Below are 17040 nucleotides of genomic sequence, written 5' to 3'. Positions count from 1 at the left end.
GTCTGTGTTTTGTTGTTGTTGATATAGGGTCTATGTGTTTTGTTGTTGTTGATATAGGGTCTATGTGTGTTGTTGTTGTTGTTGATATAGAGTCTGTGTGTTGTTGTTGTTGATATAGGGTCTGTGTTTTGTTGTTGTTGATATAGGGTCTATGTGTGTTGTTGTTGTTGATATAGGGTCTGTGTGTTGTTGTTGTTGATATAGGGTCTGTGTGTTGTTGTTGTTGATATAGGGTCTGTGTGTTGTTGTTGTTGATATAGGGTCTGTGTGTTGTTGTTGTTGATATAGGGTCTGTGTGTTGTTGTTGTTGATATAGGGTCTGTGTGTTGTTGTTGTTGATATAGGGTCTGTGTGTTGTTGTTGTTGATATAGGGTCTATGTGTGTTGTTGTTGTTGATATAGGGTCTATGTGTTTTGTTGTTGTTGATATAGGGTCTATGTGTTTTGTTGTTGTTGATATAGGGTCTATGTGTTTTGTTGTTGTTGATATAGGGTCTATGTGTTTTGTTGTTGTTGATATAGGGTCTATGTGTTTTGTTGTTGTTGATATAGGGTCTGTGTTTTGTTGTTGTTGATATAGGGTCTATGTGTTTTGTTGTTGTTGATATAGGGTCTGTGTTTTGTTGTTGTTGATATAGGGTCTGTGTTTTTCATGTCAGCAATCACCTTTTCAAGATGTATAGCTTTTTTAAAATACAGAAATACTGGCAGTATATTGCGTATTGTATGTTAGACCCCATACAGTATCTATATCTGTATATTAGACCCATACCGTATCTAATCCATATGTTAGACCCCATACAGTATCTATATCTGTATATTAGACCCATACAGTATCTAATCTATATATTAGACCCATACAGTATCTATATCCATATATTAAACCCATACAGTATCTAATCTGTATATTAGACCCATACAGTATCTAATCCATATATTAGACCCCATACAGTATCTAATCTATATATTAGACCCATACCGTGTCTAATCCATATGTTAGACCCATACAGTATCTATATCTGTATATTAGACCCATACCGTATCTAATCCATATATTAGACCCATACAGTATCTAATCCATATGTTAGACCCATACAGTATCTAATCTATATATTAGACCCATACAGTATCTAATCCATATATTAGACCCATACAGTATCTAATCCATATGTTAGACCCATACAGTATCTAATCCATATGTTAGACCCCATACAGTATCTAATCCATATATTAGACCCGTACAGTATCTAATCCATATATTAGACCCATACAGTATCTAATTCATATATTAGACCCATACAGTATCTAATCCATATATTAGACCCATACAGTATCTAATCTATATATTAGACCCATACAGTATCTAATTCATATATTAGACCCATACAGTATCTAATCCATATATTAGACCCCATACAGTATCTAATCTATATATTAGACCCATACCGTATCTAATCCATATATTAGACCCATACAGTATCTAATCTATATATTAGACCCCATACAGTATCTAATCCTTATGTCTCTCTGTGTTTAGGTGTATGGCGTGTGTGGGCAGTGTGTGGCCATGCAACTGGTGTGTCCTGGGTGGGCTGTGTACCCACAACATCAGCAGCTGTCCCAGGCAGCACACCATATACAACTCACTGGTAAGACAACCCCAGACCCTATCTACCAGGCCTTAGTAACAACCCCAGACCCTATCTACCAGGCCTTAGTAACAACCCCAGACCCTATCTACCAGGCCTTAGTAACAACCCCAGACCCTATCCACCAGGCCTTAGTAACAACCCCAGACCCTGTCTACCAGGCCTTAGTAACAACCCAGACACTGTCTACCAGGCCTTAGTAACAACCCCAGACCCTGTCTACCAGGCCTTAGAGTCTGGGGTTGTTACTATCTACCAGGCCTTAGTAACACCTCTGTGGTTAAGACAACCCCAGACCCTATCTACCAGGCCTTAGTAACAACCCCAGACCCTGTCTACCAGGCATTAGTAACACCCCCAGACCCTGTCTACCAGGCCTTAGTAACAACCCCAGACCCTGTCTACCAGGCCTTAGTAACAACCCCAGACCCTGTCTACCAGGCCTTAGTAACAACCCCAGACCCTGTCTACCAGGCCTTAGTAACAACCCCAGACCCTGTCTACCAGGCCTTAGTAACAACCCCAGACCCTATCTACCAGGCCTTAGTAACAACCCCAGACCCTATCTACCAGGCCTTAGTAACAACCCCAGACCCTATCCACCAGGCCTTAGTAACAACCCCAGACCCTATCTACCAGGCCTTAGTAACAACCCCAGACCCTATCTACCAGGCCTTAGTAACAACCCCAGACCCTATCTACCAGGCCTTAGTAACAACCCCAGACCCTATCCACCAGGCCTTAGTAACAACCCCAGACCCTATCTACCAGGCCTTAGTAACAACCCCAGACCCTATCTACCAGGCCTTAGTAACAACCCCAGACCCTATCCACCAGGCCTTAGTAACACCCCCAGACCCTATCTACCAGGCCTTAGTAACAACCCCAGACCCTGTCTACCAGGCCTTAGTAACACCTCTGTGGTTATGACAACCCCAGACCCTATCTACCAGGCCTTAGTAACAACCCCAGACCCTGTCTACCAGGCCTTAGTAACAACCCCAGACCCTGTCCACCAGGCCTTAGTAACAACCCCAGACCCTATCCACCAGGCCTTAGTAACACCTCTGTCCTCTCTGCACTTTGACTGAACATTGATTGTTGTTTTCTACACACAGCCTCTCCTTCTCTCCATTTTGTGCCGTTCCGTTCCAATATAATATTCCCCGCCACCACTAGGAGCAGCAGTTGGAGCCGCGGGGTGCAGACTCGTGTCCCTTTGTGTGGGCTCTACAGAGTTCTCCTCTGGTCCCCATGGGCTTCCTGTCCCCTCTGACCCTACTGGGCAGGAACCTGGACGGGTTTCAGGTATGTTTTTACTATACATGTGGACAAAGATAACGCCACATCCAGGGTTTATAAGTAGGTGATCAATAAATATGTTCATGAAACATTTACAGTAATCTGCCCTGTCTGGTTAATCTAGGGGGTTTACTGAAACATTTAGATTAATCTGCCCTGTCTGGTTAATCTAGGGGGTTTACTGAAACATTTAGATTAATCTGCCCTGTCTGGTTAATCTAGGGGGTTTACTGAAACATTTAGATTAATCTGCCCTGTCTGGTTAATCTAGGGGGTTTACTGAAACATTTAGAATAATCTGCCCTGTCTGGTTTATCTGAGACAGAGACAGGTGTGTTGTCATCTTCAGGGTGAGGAACAGTATACCTGTGTGGTGGTCATTGTGGGGGAGGAGCTTAAACTGAATGCCATTCTGAAGGAAGACCCGGAAACCAAGGTCACCACCTTTACATGCTCTGTCCACCAGGTATTTAAACATAAACCCTGACACAAACACATCCCACTTAAAAAGATGAGAGGCCTGTAATTTGCAAATAAATTCATTAAAAATCCTACAATGTGATTTTCTGGATTTTTTTTTCTTATTTGTCTTTCATAGTTGAAGTGTACCTATGATGAAAATACAGGCCTCATCTTTTTAAGTGGGAGAACTTTCACAATTGGTGGCTGACTAAATACTGCCCCACTGTATAGTATGACTTTATATATAACAATAATAACTTCTTCCCCTCTCTGCCCTCCTCTCTCTGCCCTCCTCTCTCTGCCCTCCCCTCTCTGCCCTCCCCTCTCTGCCCTCCCCTCTCTGCCCTCCCCTCTCTGCCCTCCCCTCTCTGCCCTCCCATCTCTGCCCTCCCCTCTCTGCCCTCCCCTCTCTGCCCTCCCCGCCCTCCCCTCCCTGCCCTCCCCTCCCTGCCCCCCCTCCCTGCCCTCCCCTCTCTGCCCTCCCCTCTCTGCCCTCCCCTCTCTGCCGGCCCCTCTCTGCCCTCCCCTCTCTGCACTCCCCTCTCTGCCCTCCCCTCTCTGCCCTCCCCTCTCTGCCCTCCCCTCTCTGCCCTCCCCTCTCTGCCGGCCCCTCTCTGCCCTCCCTTCTCTGCCGGCCCCTCTCTGCCCTCCCTTCTCTGCCCTCCCCTCTCTGCCCTCCCCTCCCTTCTCTGCCCTGCCCTCCCCTCTGCCCTCCCCTCTGCCCTCCCCTCTCTGCCCTCCCCTCCCCTCTCTGCCGGCCCCTCTCTGCCCTCCCCTCTCTGCCGGCCCCTCTCTGCCCTCCCCTCCCCTCTCTGCCGGCCCCTCTCTGCCGGCCCCTCTCTGCCGGCCCCTCTCTGCCCTCCCTCCCCTCTCTGCCGGCCCCTCTCTGCCGGCCCCTCTCTGCCCTCCCCTCTCTGCCCTCCCCTCTCTGCCGGCCCCTCTCTGCCGGCCCCTCTCTGCCGGCCCCTCTCTGCCGGCCCCTCTCTGCCCTCCCCTCTCTGCCCTCCCCCTCTCTGCCGGCCCCTCTCTGCCGGCCCCTCTCTGCCGGCCCCTCTCTGCCGGCCCCTCTCTGCCCTCCCCCTCTCTGCCGGCCCCTCTCTGCCGGCCCCTCTCTGCCGGCCCCTCTCTGCCGGCCCCTCTCTGCCCTCCCCTCTCTGCCCTCCCCTCTCTGCCCTCCCCTCTCTGCCCTCCCCTCTCTGCCCTCCCCTCTCTGCCCTCCCCTCCCCTCTCTGCCCTCCCCTCTCTGCCCTCCCCTCTCTGCCGGCCCCTCTCTGCCCTCCCCTCCCCTCTCTGCCCTCCCCTCTCTGCCCTCCCCTCTCTGCCCTCCCCTCTATGCCCTCCCCTCTCTGCCCTCCCCTCTCTGCCCTCCCCTCTCTGCCCTCCCCTCTCTGCCGGCCCCTCTCTGCCGGCCCCTCTCTGCCCTCCCCTCTCTGCCCTCCCCTCTCTGCCGGCCCCTCTCTGCCGGCCCCTCTCTGCCCTCCCCTCTCTGCCGGCCCCTCTCTGCCCTCCCCTCTCTGCCCTCCTCTCTCTGCCGGCCCCTCTCTGCCGGCCCCTCTCTGCCCTGTCCTCTCTGCCCTCCCCTCTCAGTTCCAGTACCCTTTGAAACATTTGGAGTACTCTGCTCCCATCTATCTGCGTAGAGGTTTCCATCGCATCGACTCTGCTCCCGACCTCAGACGTGAGACGTCTCTGTTGAATTCTACACTGTGTTCCATTCACTGCTACCACTTGAGAATGGACAAAAATTTAAATTTACGAACTCTTGGAGTACAATTTAAAGTGGAATTAAGAAATACTTTGACATTGGAGGTACCCGGTGTGTTGTGTTGTCCACAGTGCAGCTATATGACTGTTCAGTGGGCCAGTCTGACTGTAGCCAGTGCAGAGCGGTGTCTTCGGGGTACGGCTGTGTCTGGTGTGGTGGAGAGACACCAGGCTGTGTCTACAATCTCTCCTGTACCAGCTCACCTGGGCCCGCTGACACCTGTCCCTCACCTCAGATCACACAGGTACACACACATCGCTCTGAACATCACTGTCCTGTCCCTGGGTTTATAAAGGGGAGAAGAAGCGTCGTTCTGGAATCAGGTTCATTAGGATCTGAGATGCTTTGTGAATATATATCTTCTAATGGAGACTTTAGTGACAAAAACAACATTGAGACTAAAGTGTGTTCAACTCCTATACCATGTTGTTTTGGGATTTTAGTAAAGCCCTTCTCTTGTTCTGTCCTCTCCTGTTCTGTCCTCTCCTGTCCTCTCTCCTCTCCTGCTCTGTCCTCTCCTGTCCTCTCTCCTCCTGCTCTGTCTTCTCCTGCTCTGTCCTCTCCTGTTCTGTCCTCTCCTGTTCTGTCCTGTTCTGTCCTCTCCTGTCCTCTCTCCTCCTGCTCTGTCCTCTCCTGTTCTGTCCTCTCCTGTTCTGTCCTCTCCTGTCCTCTCTCCTCCTGCTCTGTCCTCTCCTGCTCTGTCCTCTCCTGCTCTGTCCTCTCCTGCTCTGTCCTCTCCTGCTCTGTCCTCTCCTGTTCTGTCCTCTCCTGTTCTGTCCTCTCCTGTTCTGTCCTCTCCTGTTCTGTCCTCTCCTGTTCTGTCCTCTCCTGTCCTCTCTCCTCCTGTCCTGTCCTGTCCGCTCCTGTCCTGTTTTGTCCTGTTCTGTCCCTGTCAGATCCAGCCAGTGACTGGTCCGGTGGAGGGAGGTGTTCTGATCACCATCCGTGGGTCCAACCTGGGGATGCAGTACCAGGACATCCAGGGAGGAGTGACTGTAGCTGGGGTCAGCTGCCTGCCTCAGTCCCATGGATACCTCATCTCTACCAGGTAATTACACTATGTGTGTCTGTCTGTCTGTGTCTGTCAAGCTGAGGTCCCTATTTAGCTGTTCTTCCTGACGTCGTCACTTTTCACATAAACGATCAATTGAACGTTAAAAACCATCGTGTCAGAAGACTTTTAAAGCCTCAAAGGATCCAACTTTCAAAACAAGTCCTTTTTGGCTAGCCACAACAGTCGACTAGCTAGCTAGCCACAACAGTCGACTAGCTAGCTAGCCACAACAGTCGACTAGCTAGCTAGCCACAACAGTCGACTAGTTAGCTAGCCACAACAGTCGACTAGTTAGCTAGCCACAACAGTCGACTAGTTAGCTAGCCACAACAGTCGACTAGCTAGCTAGCCACAACAGTCGACTAGCTAGCTAGCCACAACAGTCGACCTGCTAGCTAGCCACAACAGTTGACTAGTTAGCTAGCCACAACAGTCGACTAGCTAGCTAGCCACAACAGTCGACTAGCTAGCTAGCCACAACAGTCGACCTGCTAGCTAGCCACAACAGTTGACTAGTTAGCTAGCCACAACAGTCGACTAGCTAGCTAGCCACAACAGTCGACTAGTTAGCTCGCCACAACAGTCGACCTGCCAGCGAGACACAACAGTCGACGAGCTAGCTAGCCACAACAGTCGACGAGCTAGCTAGCCACAACAGTCGACGAGCTAGCTAGCCACAACAGTCGACGAGCTAGCGAGCCACAACAGTCGACGAGCTAGCGAGCCACAACAGTCGACGAGCTAGCTAGCCACAACACTCGACTAGCCTGCGAGACAACACTCGACTAGCCTGCGAGACACAACACTCGACTAGCCTGCGAGACACAACACTCGACTAGCCTGCGAGACACAACAGTCGACTAGCTTGCGAGACACAACAGTCGACTAGCTAGCGAGCCACAACAGTCGACGAGCTAGCGAGCCACAACAGTCGACGAGCTAGCGAGCCACAACAGTCGACGAGCTAGCGAGCCACAACAGTCGACGAGCTAGCTAGCCACAACAGTCGACGAGCTAGCGAGCCACAACAGTCGACGAGCTAGCGAGCCACAACAGTCGACGAGCTAGCTAGCCACAACACTCGACTAGCCTGCGAGACACAACACTCGACTAGCCTGCGAGACACAACACTCGACTAGCCTGCGAGACACAACACTCGACTAGCCTGCGAGACACAACAGTCGACTAGCTAGCTAGCCACAACACTCGACTAGCTAGCGAGCCACAACAGTCGACGAGCTAGCGAGCCACAACAGTCGACGAGCTAGCGAGCCACAACAGTCGACGAGCTAGCGAGCCACAACAGTCGACGAGCTAGCGAGCCACAACACTCGACTAGCCTGCGAGCCACAACACTCGACTAGCCTGCGAGCCACAACACTCGACTAGCCTGCGAGCCACAACACTCGACTAGCCTGCGAGACACAACACTCGACTAGCCTGCGAGACACAACACTCGACTAGCCTGCGAGACACAACACTCGACTAGCCTGCGAGACACAACACTCGACTAGCCTGCGAGACACAACACTCGACTAGCCTGCGAGACACAACACTCGACTAGCTAGCTAGGTAGCGGTTTAGATATGAACACTTTCACTCATTTGTTTGTAAATAATGAACAAGCTACCAAATGTTGTTGTCAAACTGTCAACAGAGCAGCAAACAAGCAATAAGATATGTCAAATAACAGTCGAAAAACCACTTGAGGGCAAATATCAGATTTGACCGTTCAGACACAAGGCGCATGGCCAGGAATCATATTTGACCGTTCAGACACAAGGTGCATGGCCAGGAATCAGATTAGACCATTCAGACACAAGGTGCATGGCCAGGAATCATATTTGACCGTTCAGACACAAGGCGCATGGCCAGGAATCAGATTTGACCGTTCAGACACAAGGTGCATGGCCAGGAATCAGATTTGACCGTTCAGACACAAGGTGCATGGCCAGGAATCAGATTAGACCGTTCAGACACAAGGTGCATGGCCAGGAATCAGATTAGACCGTTCAGACACAAGGTGCATGGCCAGGAATCAGATTTGACCGTTCAGACACAAGGTGCATGGCCAGGAATCAGATTTGACCATTCAGACACAAGGTGCATGGCCAGGAATCAGATTAGACCGTTCAGACACAAGGTGCATGGCCAGGAATCAGATTTGACCGTTCAGAAGTGGCTCGAAATATCTGAAACCATTTGCTTTTTGGCCGTTCAGACTGCAGGAAACAGGTTCCAGTCGGTTATAAATGTTTTTTATTTGAGTCAATGAACAAGGCTTCAGACTACAAGGCTCTGTGTGTGTTACAAGTATTTGTTTTTCCTGTGTGTTAATTACTAGTTGCCTGGTCGCGTGTGTGTGTATTCCAGGATAGTGTGTGAGCTCCAGCCCAGTAAACAGGAGACGGAGGGACCAGTCATTGTTTCTGTGAGAGACTCAGAACCAGGACAGTCTCTGCAGACATTCACCTACCAGGTATGTAACACACACACTCACTCACTTCACGGGGCAAAAACCCTGTGCTAACCTGGAGCGCGAGTACATGACATTACAACGCTGCTTCCTACCGTTTTACCACAGATGTCTGGAGCTGGTACTGTCGTAGTCCACATGGGATCATATGACATTAGGAGGGTTAGCTTGAAACTGATGAAAATTGACTTCAAAGAACTGATTCTAGCTCTGAAAGATTACAAAAAGTTGGCAATTATTTCAGGCCCGGTACCATCCCTGGGCGGCGGCTGACAAAGATTCAAATCAAATTTCATAAAGGAAAACGGCCCTAGCGGGCGGAACAGATATGGCAGCTTGTTACACAAACGAAAAGGGCTGGGCTTGAGTGAAAGAGCGGGAAGACTGAGGGACACAAGGAGAAGCTGTGCTATCATAAATACAGTCTCTTATGCATTCTAAATTACCGCCCATTTGTAAAAGGAAAATGCAATAAATATTTACTCTGAGCTGCGCTTCAGTAGGTTGGTGGTAGATGGAAGGCCGTGTTGCCAAACCGAATCCTTTGTCCTTTGAAGAATGTCTCTGGTGGTCAATTGGATACGTTGTAGTAACGTCGTTGTGCGATAGACAGGATACTCTCTGTTCCTTCCTAACCCTCATTTGCATCAGCTGTTGCTAACTCAACGGCTAGGAGGTATCACTTCTGTAGTGAATAAGAGTTCAAAGTTCATACCATTTGCAACCAAAGCTCACGCTGATGTTGGCTTCGTTATGTAGTTATTATCTGAACCATTCTGACATCGGACCGTCGTCCTCACATCATCGGAACAGAAAGTTATGTTGTCGTCAAGGGCTTATATAGGAAGGAGAAGAGGGTGTGTTTGAAAAGTTTTATAGTCCCTTCACAGGGAGGGCCACTGTGTGAGCAGCCCTAACTTATAAAAACCCAAATGTCACATTTTAGAAGCTAAAATCACATTTCATCCCGTCACAAATAATTTCATATTCAAACATTTAAATTGAACAACAATTCCATGTGAATCCGATAACTCTGATGTGTAGACTTTCCACTGTAGAGATTATGTCATCCTATCATTGATGAGAATTTCCCAGATGACAACCGAACTGACATCATATTCATTAAATAACGAGCCTAGTCGGTTTAGCCACGGAAAAATACAGAAACATTCCCTCTAGCCATGACTGGCTGAGATAATGGATGGGCTTGGTTAACATAGAGATTCTGGGAACGTCAGAAGGTGAGGGGAAATGAACTATATTCTGGTAATCCGAACAATGGAACATGTGCGGTGGTACTTAAGCCGTTTTCCACAACTTTGGAAGTATGCTTTAGTTCATTTAGAAGACCCATTTGCGACCACGCTTTAACTTCCTGACTGAAGTCTTGAGATGTTGCTTCAATATATCCACATAATTGTCCTTTCTCATGATGCCATCTATTTTGTGAAGTGCACCAGTCTCTCCTGCAGCAAAGCACTCCCACAACATGATGCTGTCACCCCCGTGCTTCAGTTGGGATGGTGTTCTTCGGCTTGCAAGCCTCCCCCTTTATCCTCCAAACATAACGATGGTCATTATGGCCAAACAGTTCTCTTTTTGTTTCATCAGACCAGAGGACATTTCGCCAAAAAGTATGATCCTTTGTCCCCATGTGCAGTTGCAAACCATAGTCTGGGTTTTTTATGGCTGTTTTGGAGCAGTGGCTTCTTCCTTGCTGAGCGGCCTTTCAGGTTATGTTGATATAGGACTCGTTTTACTGTGGATATAGATACTTCTGTACCTGATTCCTCCAGCATCTTCACAGAGTCCTTTGCTGTTGTTCTGGGATTGATTTGGACTTTTCGCACCAAAGTACGTTCATCTCTAGGAGACAGAACGCGTCTCCTTCCTGAGCGGTATGACGGCTGCGTGGTCCCATGGTGTTTATACTTCCGTACTGTTGTTTGTACAGATGAACGTGGTACCTCCAGGCATTTGGAAATTGCTCCCAAGGATGAACCAGACGTATGTAGGTCTACACTTTTTTTTCTAAGGTCTTGGTTAATTTCTTTTGATTTTCCCATGATGTCAAGCAAAGAGACACTGAGTTTGAAGGTAGGCCTTGAAATACATCCACAGGTTCACCTACAATTGACACAAATGATGTCAATTAGCCAATCAGAAGCTTCTGAAGCCATGGCATCATTTTCTGGAATTTTCCAAGCTGTTTAAAGGCACAGTCAACTTAGTGTATGTAAACTTCTGACTCACTGGAATTGTGATACAGTGAATTGTAAGTGAAATAATCTGTCTGTAAACAATTGTTGGAAAACTTACTTGTGTCATGCACAAAGTAGATGTCCTAACCGACTAGACAAAATTATAGTTTGTTAACAAGAAATTTGTGGAGTGGTTGAAAAAACGAGTTTTAATGACTCCAACCTAAGTGTATGTAAACTTCCGACTTCAACTGTATAGGTGAGGATGCTGTTCATCGACTACAGCTCAGCCTTCAATACCATAGTGTCCTATCAGCTCATTACAAAGCTCACGGCCCTGGGTCTGAACTCCTCCCTATTAACTGGGTCCTGGACTTCCTGACGGACCGTCCAGGTGGTGAAGATAGGCAATATTACTTAATCGACACTGATTCTCAACACGGGGGCCCCACAAGGGTGCGTACTCAGTCCCCTCCTGTATTCCCCGTATACCTACGACTATGTGGCCTCACACAGCTCCAACTTCTTCAAGTTCTCCAACGACACGATAGTAGCAGGCCTGATCACCAACAACGACGAGACAGGGAGAAGGTTGTCACTCTGACCGCGTGGTGCCAGGTCAACAACCTGTCCCTCACCGTTAGCAAAACAAAAGAGTTGACCAAGCTGGACACGCCCCCGTCAACGGGGCCTCTGTGGAGACAGTCAAACTACTGAATTCCTCGACGATCACATCTCAGAGAAGCTGAAATTGTCTATTCACACGGACGTCGTGGTGAAGAAGGCACGACAGTGACTCTTCAACCTCAGGATGCTGAAGAAATTCAACCTTTCCCAGAGGGCCCTCACATCCAGGAACACCATCGAGAGCTTCACAGCCTGGTACGGCAACTCTACCGCGCGCCGCGAGGCTCTTCAGAGGGTGATACCACCACTGGGTGAACACTTCCTGCCCTACACCAGGTGTTGCAGGAAGGCCAGGAAGATCATCAGGAACCCAAACCAACCACCCAAGTCACGCCCAGTTCTTCCTGCTTCAATCGTTCCGACACGGGCAGTACTGGAGCATCATGGCAAACACTGGAAGACTGGCCCATAGGGACTGGCCCATAGTGACTGGGTATACCAGCTACCATTGTCATTATTGTATTTAACTGTTGGAGCTCGGAGCCTAATATTTTCACTGTGTTTCAGGATCATCTGAATCTGACCCCCAGTTGACTGCTATAGTCCCTGATAAGGGCCCTGTTTCAGGAGGGACCAGCCTGTCAGCTATGGTTAGATACTACAGTATAAACATGTCTCCCTCTGTGTAGGACCCCCAGTTGACCGGTATAGTCCCTGATAAGGGCCCTGTTTCAGGAGGGACCAGCCTGACAGCTATGGTTAGATACTACAGTATAAACATGTCTCCCTCTGTGTAGGACCCCCAGTTGACCGGTATAGTCCCTGATAAGGGCCCTGTTTCAGGAGGGACCAGCCTGACAGCTATGGTTAGATACTACAGTATAAACATGTCTCCCTCTGTGTAGGACCCCCAGTTGACCGGTATAGTACCTGATAAGGGCCCTGTTTCAGGAGGGACCAGCCTGACAGTCCAGGGGACTCGGCTCCTAACGGGACAGAGGAGGGACCTGACTGTATACGTAGGACAACAACCCTGCTACATGTAAATACATCTACTATTACTACAACAACCCTGCTACATGTAAATACATCTACTATTACAACAACAACCCTGCTACATGTAAATACATCTACTATTACAACAACAACCCTGCTACATGTAAATACATCTACTATTACTACAACAACCCTGCTACATGTAAATACATCTACTATTACTACAACAACCCTGCTACATGTAAATACATCTACTATTACTACATGTAAATACATCTACTATTACTACATGTAAATACATCTACTATTACTACATGTAAATACATCTACTATTACTACATGTAAATACATCTACTATTACTACATGTAAATACATCTACTATTACTACAACAACCCTGCTACATGTAAATACATCTACTATTACTACAACAACCCTGCTACATGTAAATACATCTACTATTACTACAATAGACAACAACAACCCTGCTACATGTAAATACATCTACTATTACTACATGTAAGCCCTGCTACAATATCTGCTTTAGCTGTCTGTCCTGTCTGTCTGTCCGTCTGTCTGTCCGTCTGTCTGTCCTGTCCTGCATGCCTGCCTGCCTGCCTGCCTGCCTGCCTGCCTCCCTCCCTCCCTCGCTGCAGTGTTGAGGAGGTGAATGGGACTCACCTGGTATACAGGACCAGCCCCAGTAACCAGACAGACACCATAATGATAACTCTCTCTCTCTCTCTCCTCTCCTCTTCCTCAGTGTTGAGGAGGTGAATGGGACTCACCTGGTATGCAGGACCAGCCCCAGTAACCAGACAGCAGAGCTGACAGTGAGGGTGTTGTTTGGGAAGGCAGAGAGGAGCGTACCTGGGCAGGTGTTTCACTACATGGAGGACCCTGTCGTCACCGCAGCATGGCCTGCTGAGAGCTTCTACGAGTGAGGAGCACTTATTGGAGAGTTGAATGTGTCCCAAATGGCACCCTATTCCCTATATAGTGTTCCCTATTCCCTACATAGTGTTCCCTATTCCCTATATAGTGTTCCCTATTCCCTATATAGTGTTCCCTATTCCCCATATAGTGTTCCCTATTCCCCATATAGTGCTCTATAGACGTTGGTCAAAAGTAGTGCACTAGATAGGGAATAGGGCAGTACATTTACATTTACATTTAAGTCATTTAGCAGACGCTCTTATCCAGAGCGACTTACAAATTGGTGAATTCACCTTCTGACATCCAGTGGAACAGCCACTTTACAATAGTGCATCTAAATCATTAAGGGGGGAGGGGGTGGTGAGAAGGATTACTTATCCTATCCTAGGTATTCCTTGAAGAGGTGGGGTTTCAGGTGTCTCCGGAAGGTGGTGATTGACTCCGCTGTCCTGGCGTCGTGAGGGAGTTTGTTCCACCATTGGGGGGCCAGAGCAGCGAACAGTTTTGACTGGGCTGAGCGGGAACTGTACTTCCTCAATGGTAGGGAGGCGAGCAGACCAGAGGTGGATGAACGCAGTGCCCTTGCTTGGGTGTAGGGCCTGATCAGAGCCTGGAGGTACTGCGGTGCCGTTCCCCTCACAGCTCCGTAGGCAAGCACCATGGTCTTGTAGCGGATGCGAGCTTCAACTGGAAGCCAGTGGAGAGAGCGGAGGAGCGGGGTGACGTGAGAGAACTTGGGAAGGTTGAACACCAGACGGGCTGCGGCGTTCTGGATGAGTTGTAGGGGTTTAATGGCACAGGCAGGGAGCCCAGCCAACAGCGAGTTGCAGTAATCCAGACGGGAGATGACAAGTGCCTGGATTAGGACCTGCGCCGCTTCCTGTGTGAGGCAGGGTCGTACTCTGCGGATGTTGTAGAGCATGAACCTACAGGAACGGGCCACCGCCATGATGTTGGTTGAGAACGACAGGGTGTTGTCCAGGATCACGCCAAGGTTCTTAGCGCTCTGGGAGGAGGACACAATGGAGTTGTCAACCGTGATGGCGAGATCATGGAACGGGCAGTCCTTCCCCGGGAGGAAGAGCAGCTCCGTCTTGCCGAGGTTCAGCTTGAGGTGGTGATCCGTCATCCACACTGATATGTCTGCCAGACACGCAGAGATGCGATTCGCCACCTGGTCATCAGAAGGGGGAAAGGAGAAGATTAATTGTGTGTCGTCTGCATAGCAATGATAGGAGAGACCATGTGAGGTTATGACAGAGCCAAGTGACTTGGTGTATAGCGAGAATAGGAGAGGGCCTAGAACAGAGCCCTGGGGGACACCAGTGGTGAGGGCGCGTGGCGAGGAGACAGATTCTCGCCACGCCACCTGGTAGGAGCGACCTGTCAGGTAGGACGCAATCCAAGCGTGGGCCGCGCCGGAGATGCCCAACTCGGAGAGGGTGGAGAGGAGGATCTGATGGTTCACAGTATCGAAGGCAGCCGATAGGTCTAGAAGGATGAGAGCAGAGGAGAGAGAGTTAGCTTTAGCAGTGCGGAGCGCCTCCGTGATACAGAGAAGAGCAGTCTCAGTTGAATGACTAGTCTTGAAACCTGACTGATTTGGATCAAGAAGGTCATTCTGAGAGAGATAGCGGGAGAGCTGGCCAAGGACGGCACGTTCAAGAGTTTTGGAGAGAAAAGAAAGAAGGGATACTGGTCTGTAGTTGTTGACATCGGAGGGATCGAGTGTAGGTTTTTTCAGAAGGGGTGCAACTCTCGCTCTCTTGAAGACGGAGGGGACGTAGCCAGCGGTCAGGGATGAGTTGATGAGCGAGGTGAGGTAAGGGAGAAGGTCTCCGGAAATGGTCTGGAGAAGAGAGGAGGGGATAGGGTCAAGCGGGCAGGTTGTTGGGCGGCCGGCCGTCACAAGAAGCGAGATTTCATCTGGAGAGAGAGGGGAGAAAGAGGTCAGAGCACAGGGTAGGGCAGTGTGAGCAGAACCAGCGGTGTCGTTTGACTTAGCAAACGAGGATCGGATGTCGTCGACCTTCTTTTCAAAATGGTTGACGAAGTCATCTGCAGAGAGGGAGGAGGGGGGGGAGGAGGATTCAGGAGGGAGGAGAAGGTGGCAAAGAGCTTCCTAGGGTTAGAGGCAGATGCTTGGAATTTAGAGTGGTAGAAAGTGGCTTTAGCAGCAGAGACAGAGGAGGAAAATGTAGAGAGGAGGGAGTGAAAGGATGCCAGGTCCGCAGGGAGGCGAGTTTTCCTCCATTTCCGCTCGGCTGCCCGGAGCTCTGTTCTGTGAGCTCGCAATGAGTCATCGAGCCACGGAGCGGGAGGGGAGGACCGAGCCGGCCTGGAGGATAGGGGACATAGAGAGTCAAAGGATGCAGAAAGGGAAGAGAGGAGGGTTGAGGAGGCAGAATCAGGAGAAAGGTTGGAGAAGGTATGAGCAGAGGGAAGAGATGATAGGATGGAAGAGGAGAGAGTAGCGGGGGAGAGAGAGCGAAGGTTGGGACGGCGCGATACCATCCGAGTAGGGGCAGTGTGGGAAGTGTTGGATGAGAGCGAGAGGGAAAAGGATACGAGGTAGTGGTCGGAGACTTGGAGGGGAGTTGCAATGAGGTTAGTGGAAGAACAGCATCTAGTAAAGATGAGGTCGAGCGTATTGCCTGCCTTGTGAGTAGGGGGGAAGGTGAGAGGGTGAGGTCAAAGAGGAGAGGAGTGGAAAGAAGGAGGCAGAGAGGAATGAGTCAAAGGTAGACGTGGGGAGGTTAAAGTCGCCCAGGACTGTGAGAGGTGAGCCGTCCTCAGGAAAGGAGCTTATCAAGGCATCAAGCTCATTGATGAACTCTCCGAGGGAACCTGGAGGGCGATAAATGATAAGGATGTTAAGCTTGAAAGGGCTGGTAACTGTGACAGCATGGAATTCAAAGGAGGCGATAGATAGATGGGTAAGGGGAAAGAGAGAGAATGACCACTTGGGAGAGATGAGGATCCCGGTGCCACCACCCCGCTGACCAGAAGCTCTCGGGGTGTGCGAGAACACGTGGGCGGATGAAGAGAGAGCAGTAGGAGTAGCAGTGTTATCTGTGGTGATCCATGTTTCCGTCAGTGCCAGGAAGTCGAGGGACTGGAGGGAGGCATAGGCTGAGATGAACTCTACCTTGTTGGCCGCAGATCGGCAGTTCCAGAGGCTACCGGAGACCAGGAACTCCACGTGGGTCGTGCGCGCTGGGACCACCAGATTAGGGTGGCCGCGGCCACGCGGTGTGGAGCGTTTGTATGGTCTGTGCAGAGAGGAGAGAACAGGGATAGATAGACACATAGTTGACAGGGTACAGAAGAGGCTACGCTAATGCAAAGGAGATTGGAATGACAAGTGGACTACACGTCTCGAATGTTCAGAAAGTTAAGCTTACGTAGCAAGAATCTTATTGACTAAAATGATTGAAATGATACAGTACTGCTGGAGTAGGCTAGCTGGCAGTCTCTGTCCTGTCTGTCTGCAGTAGATGGGGAATAGGGCAGTAGATGGGGCAGTAGATGGGGAATAGGGCAGTAGATGGGGCAGTAGATGGGGAATAGGGC

At 49.7% G+C, this 17040-nt stretch overlaps 1 protein-coding gene across 1 annotated transcript in view; it reads left to right on the top strand.

The window, feature by feature from the left end:
- LOC135527678 (plexin-B3-like) overlaps positions 1-17040 on the top strand; it is a 194238-nt gene that overhangs the window by 116206 nt on the left and 60992 nt on the right. The window contains 9 exon segments of the mRNA XM_064956165.1: positions 1538-1649; positions 2829-2957; positions 3301-3417; positions 5001-5091; positions 5250-5422; positions 6075-6226; positions 8606-8711; positions 12442-12578; positions 13295-13471. Coding sequence (XP_064812237.1) covers positions 1538-1649; positions 2829-2957; positions 3301-3417; positions 5001-5091; positions 5250-5422; positions 6075-6226; positions 8606-8711; positions 12442-12578; positions 13295-13471 — 1194 coding nt within the window.

This window comes from Oncorhynchus masou, chromosome 33 (genome assembly GCF_036934945.1).
Source record: "Oncorhynchus masou masou isolate Uvic2021 chromosome 33, UVic_Omas_1.1, whole genome shotgun sequence".
NCBI lineage: Eukaryota > Metazoa > Chordata > Actinopteri > Salmoniformes > Salmonidae > Oncorhynchus > Oncorhynchus masou.
This window is presented reverse-complemented; position numbering and strand designations above follow the sequence as displayed.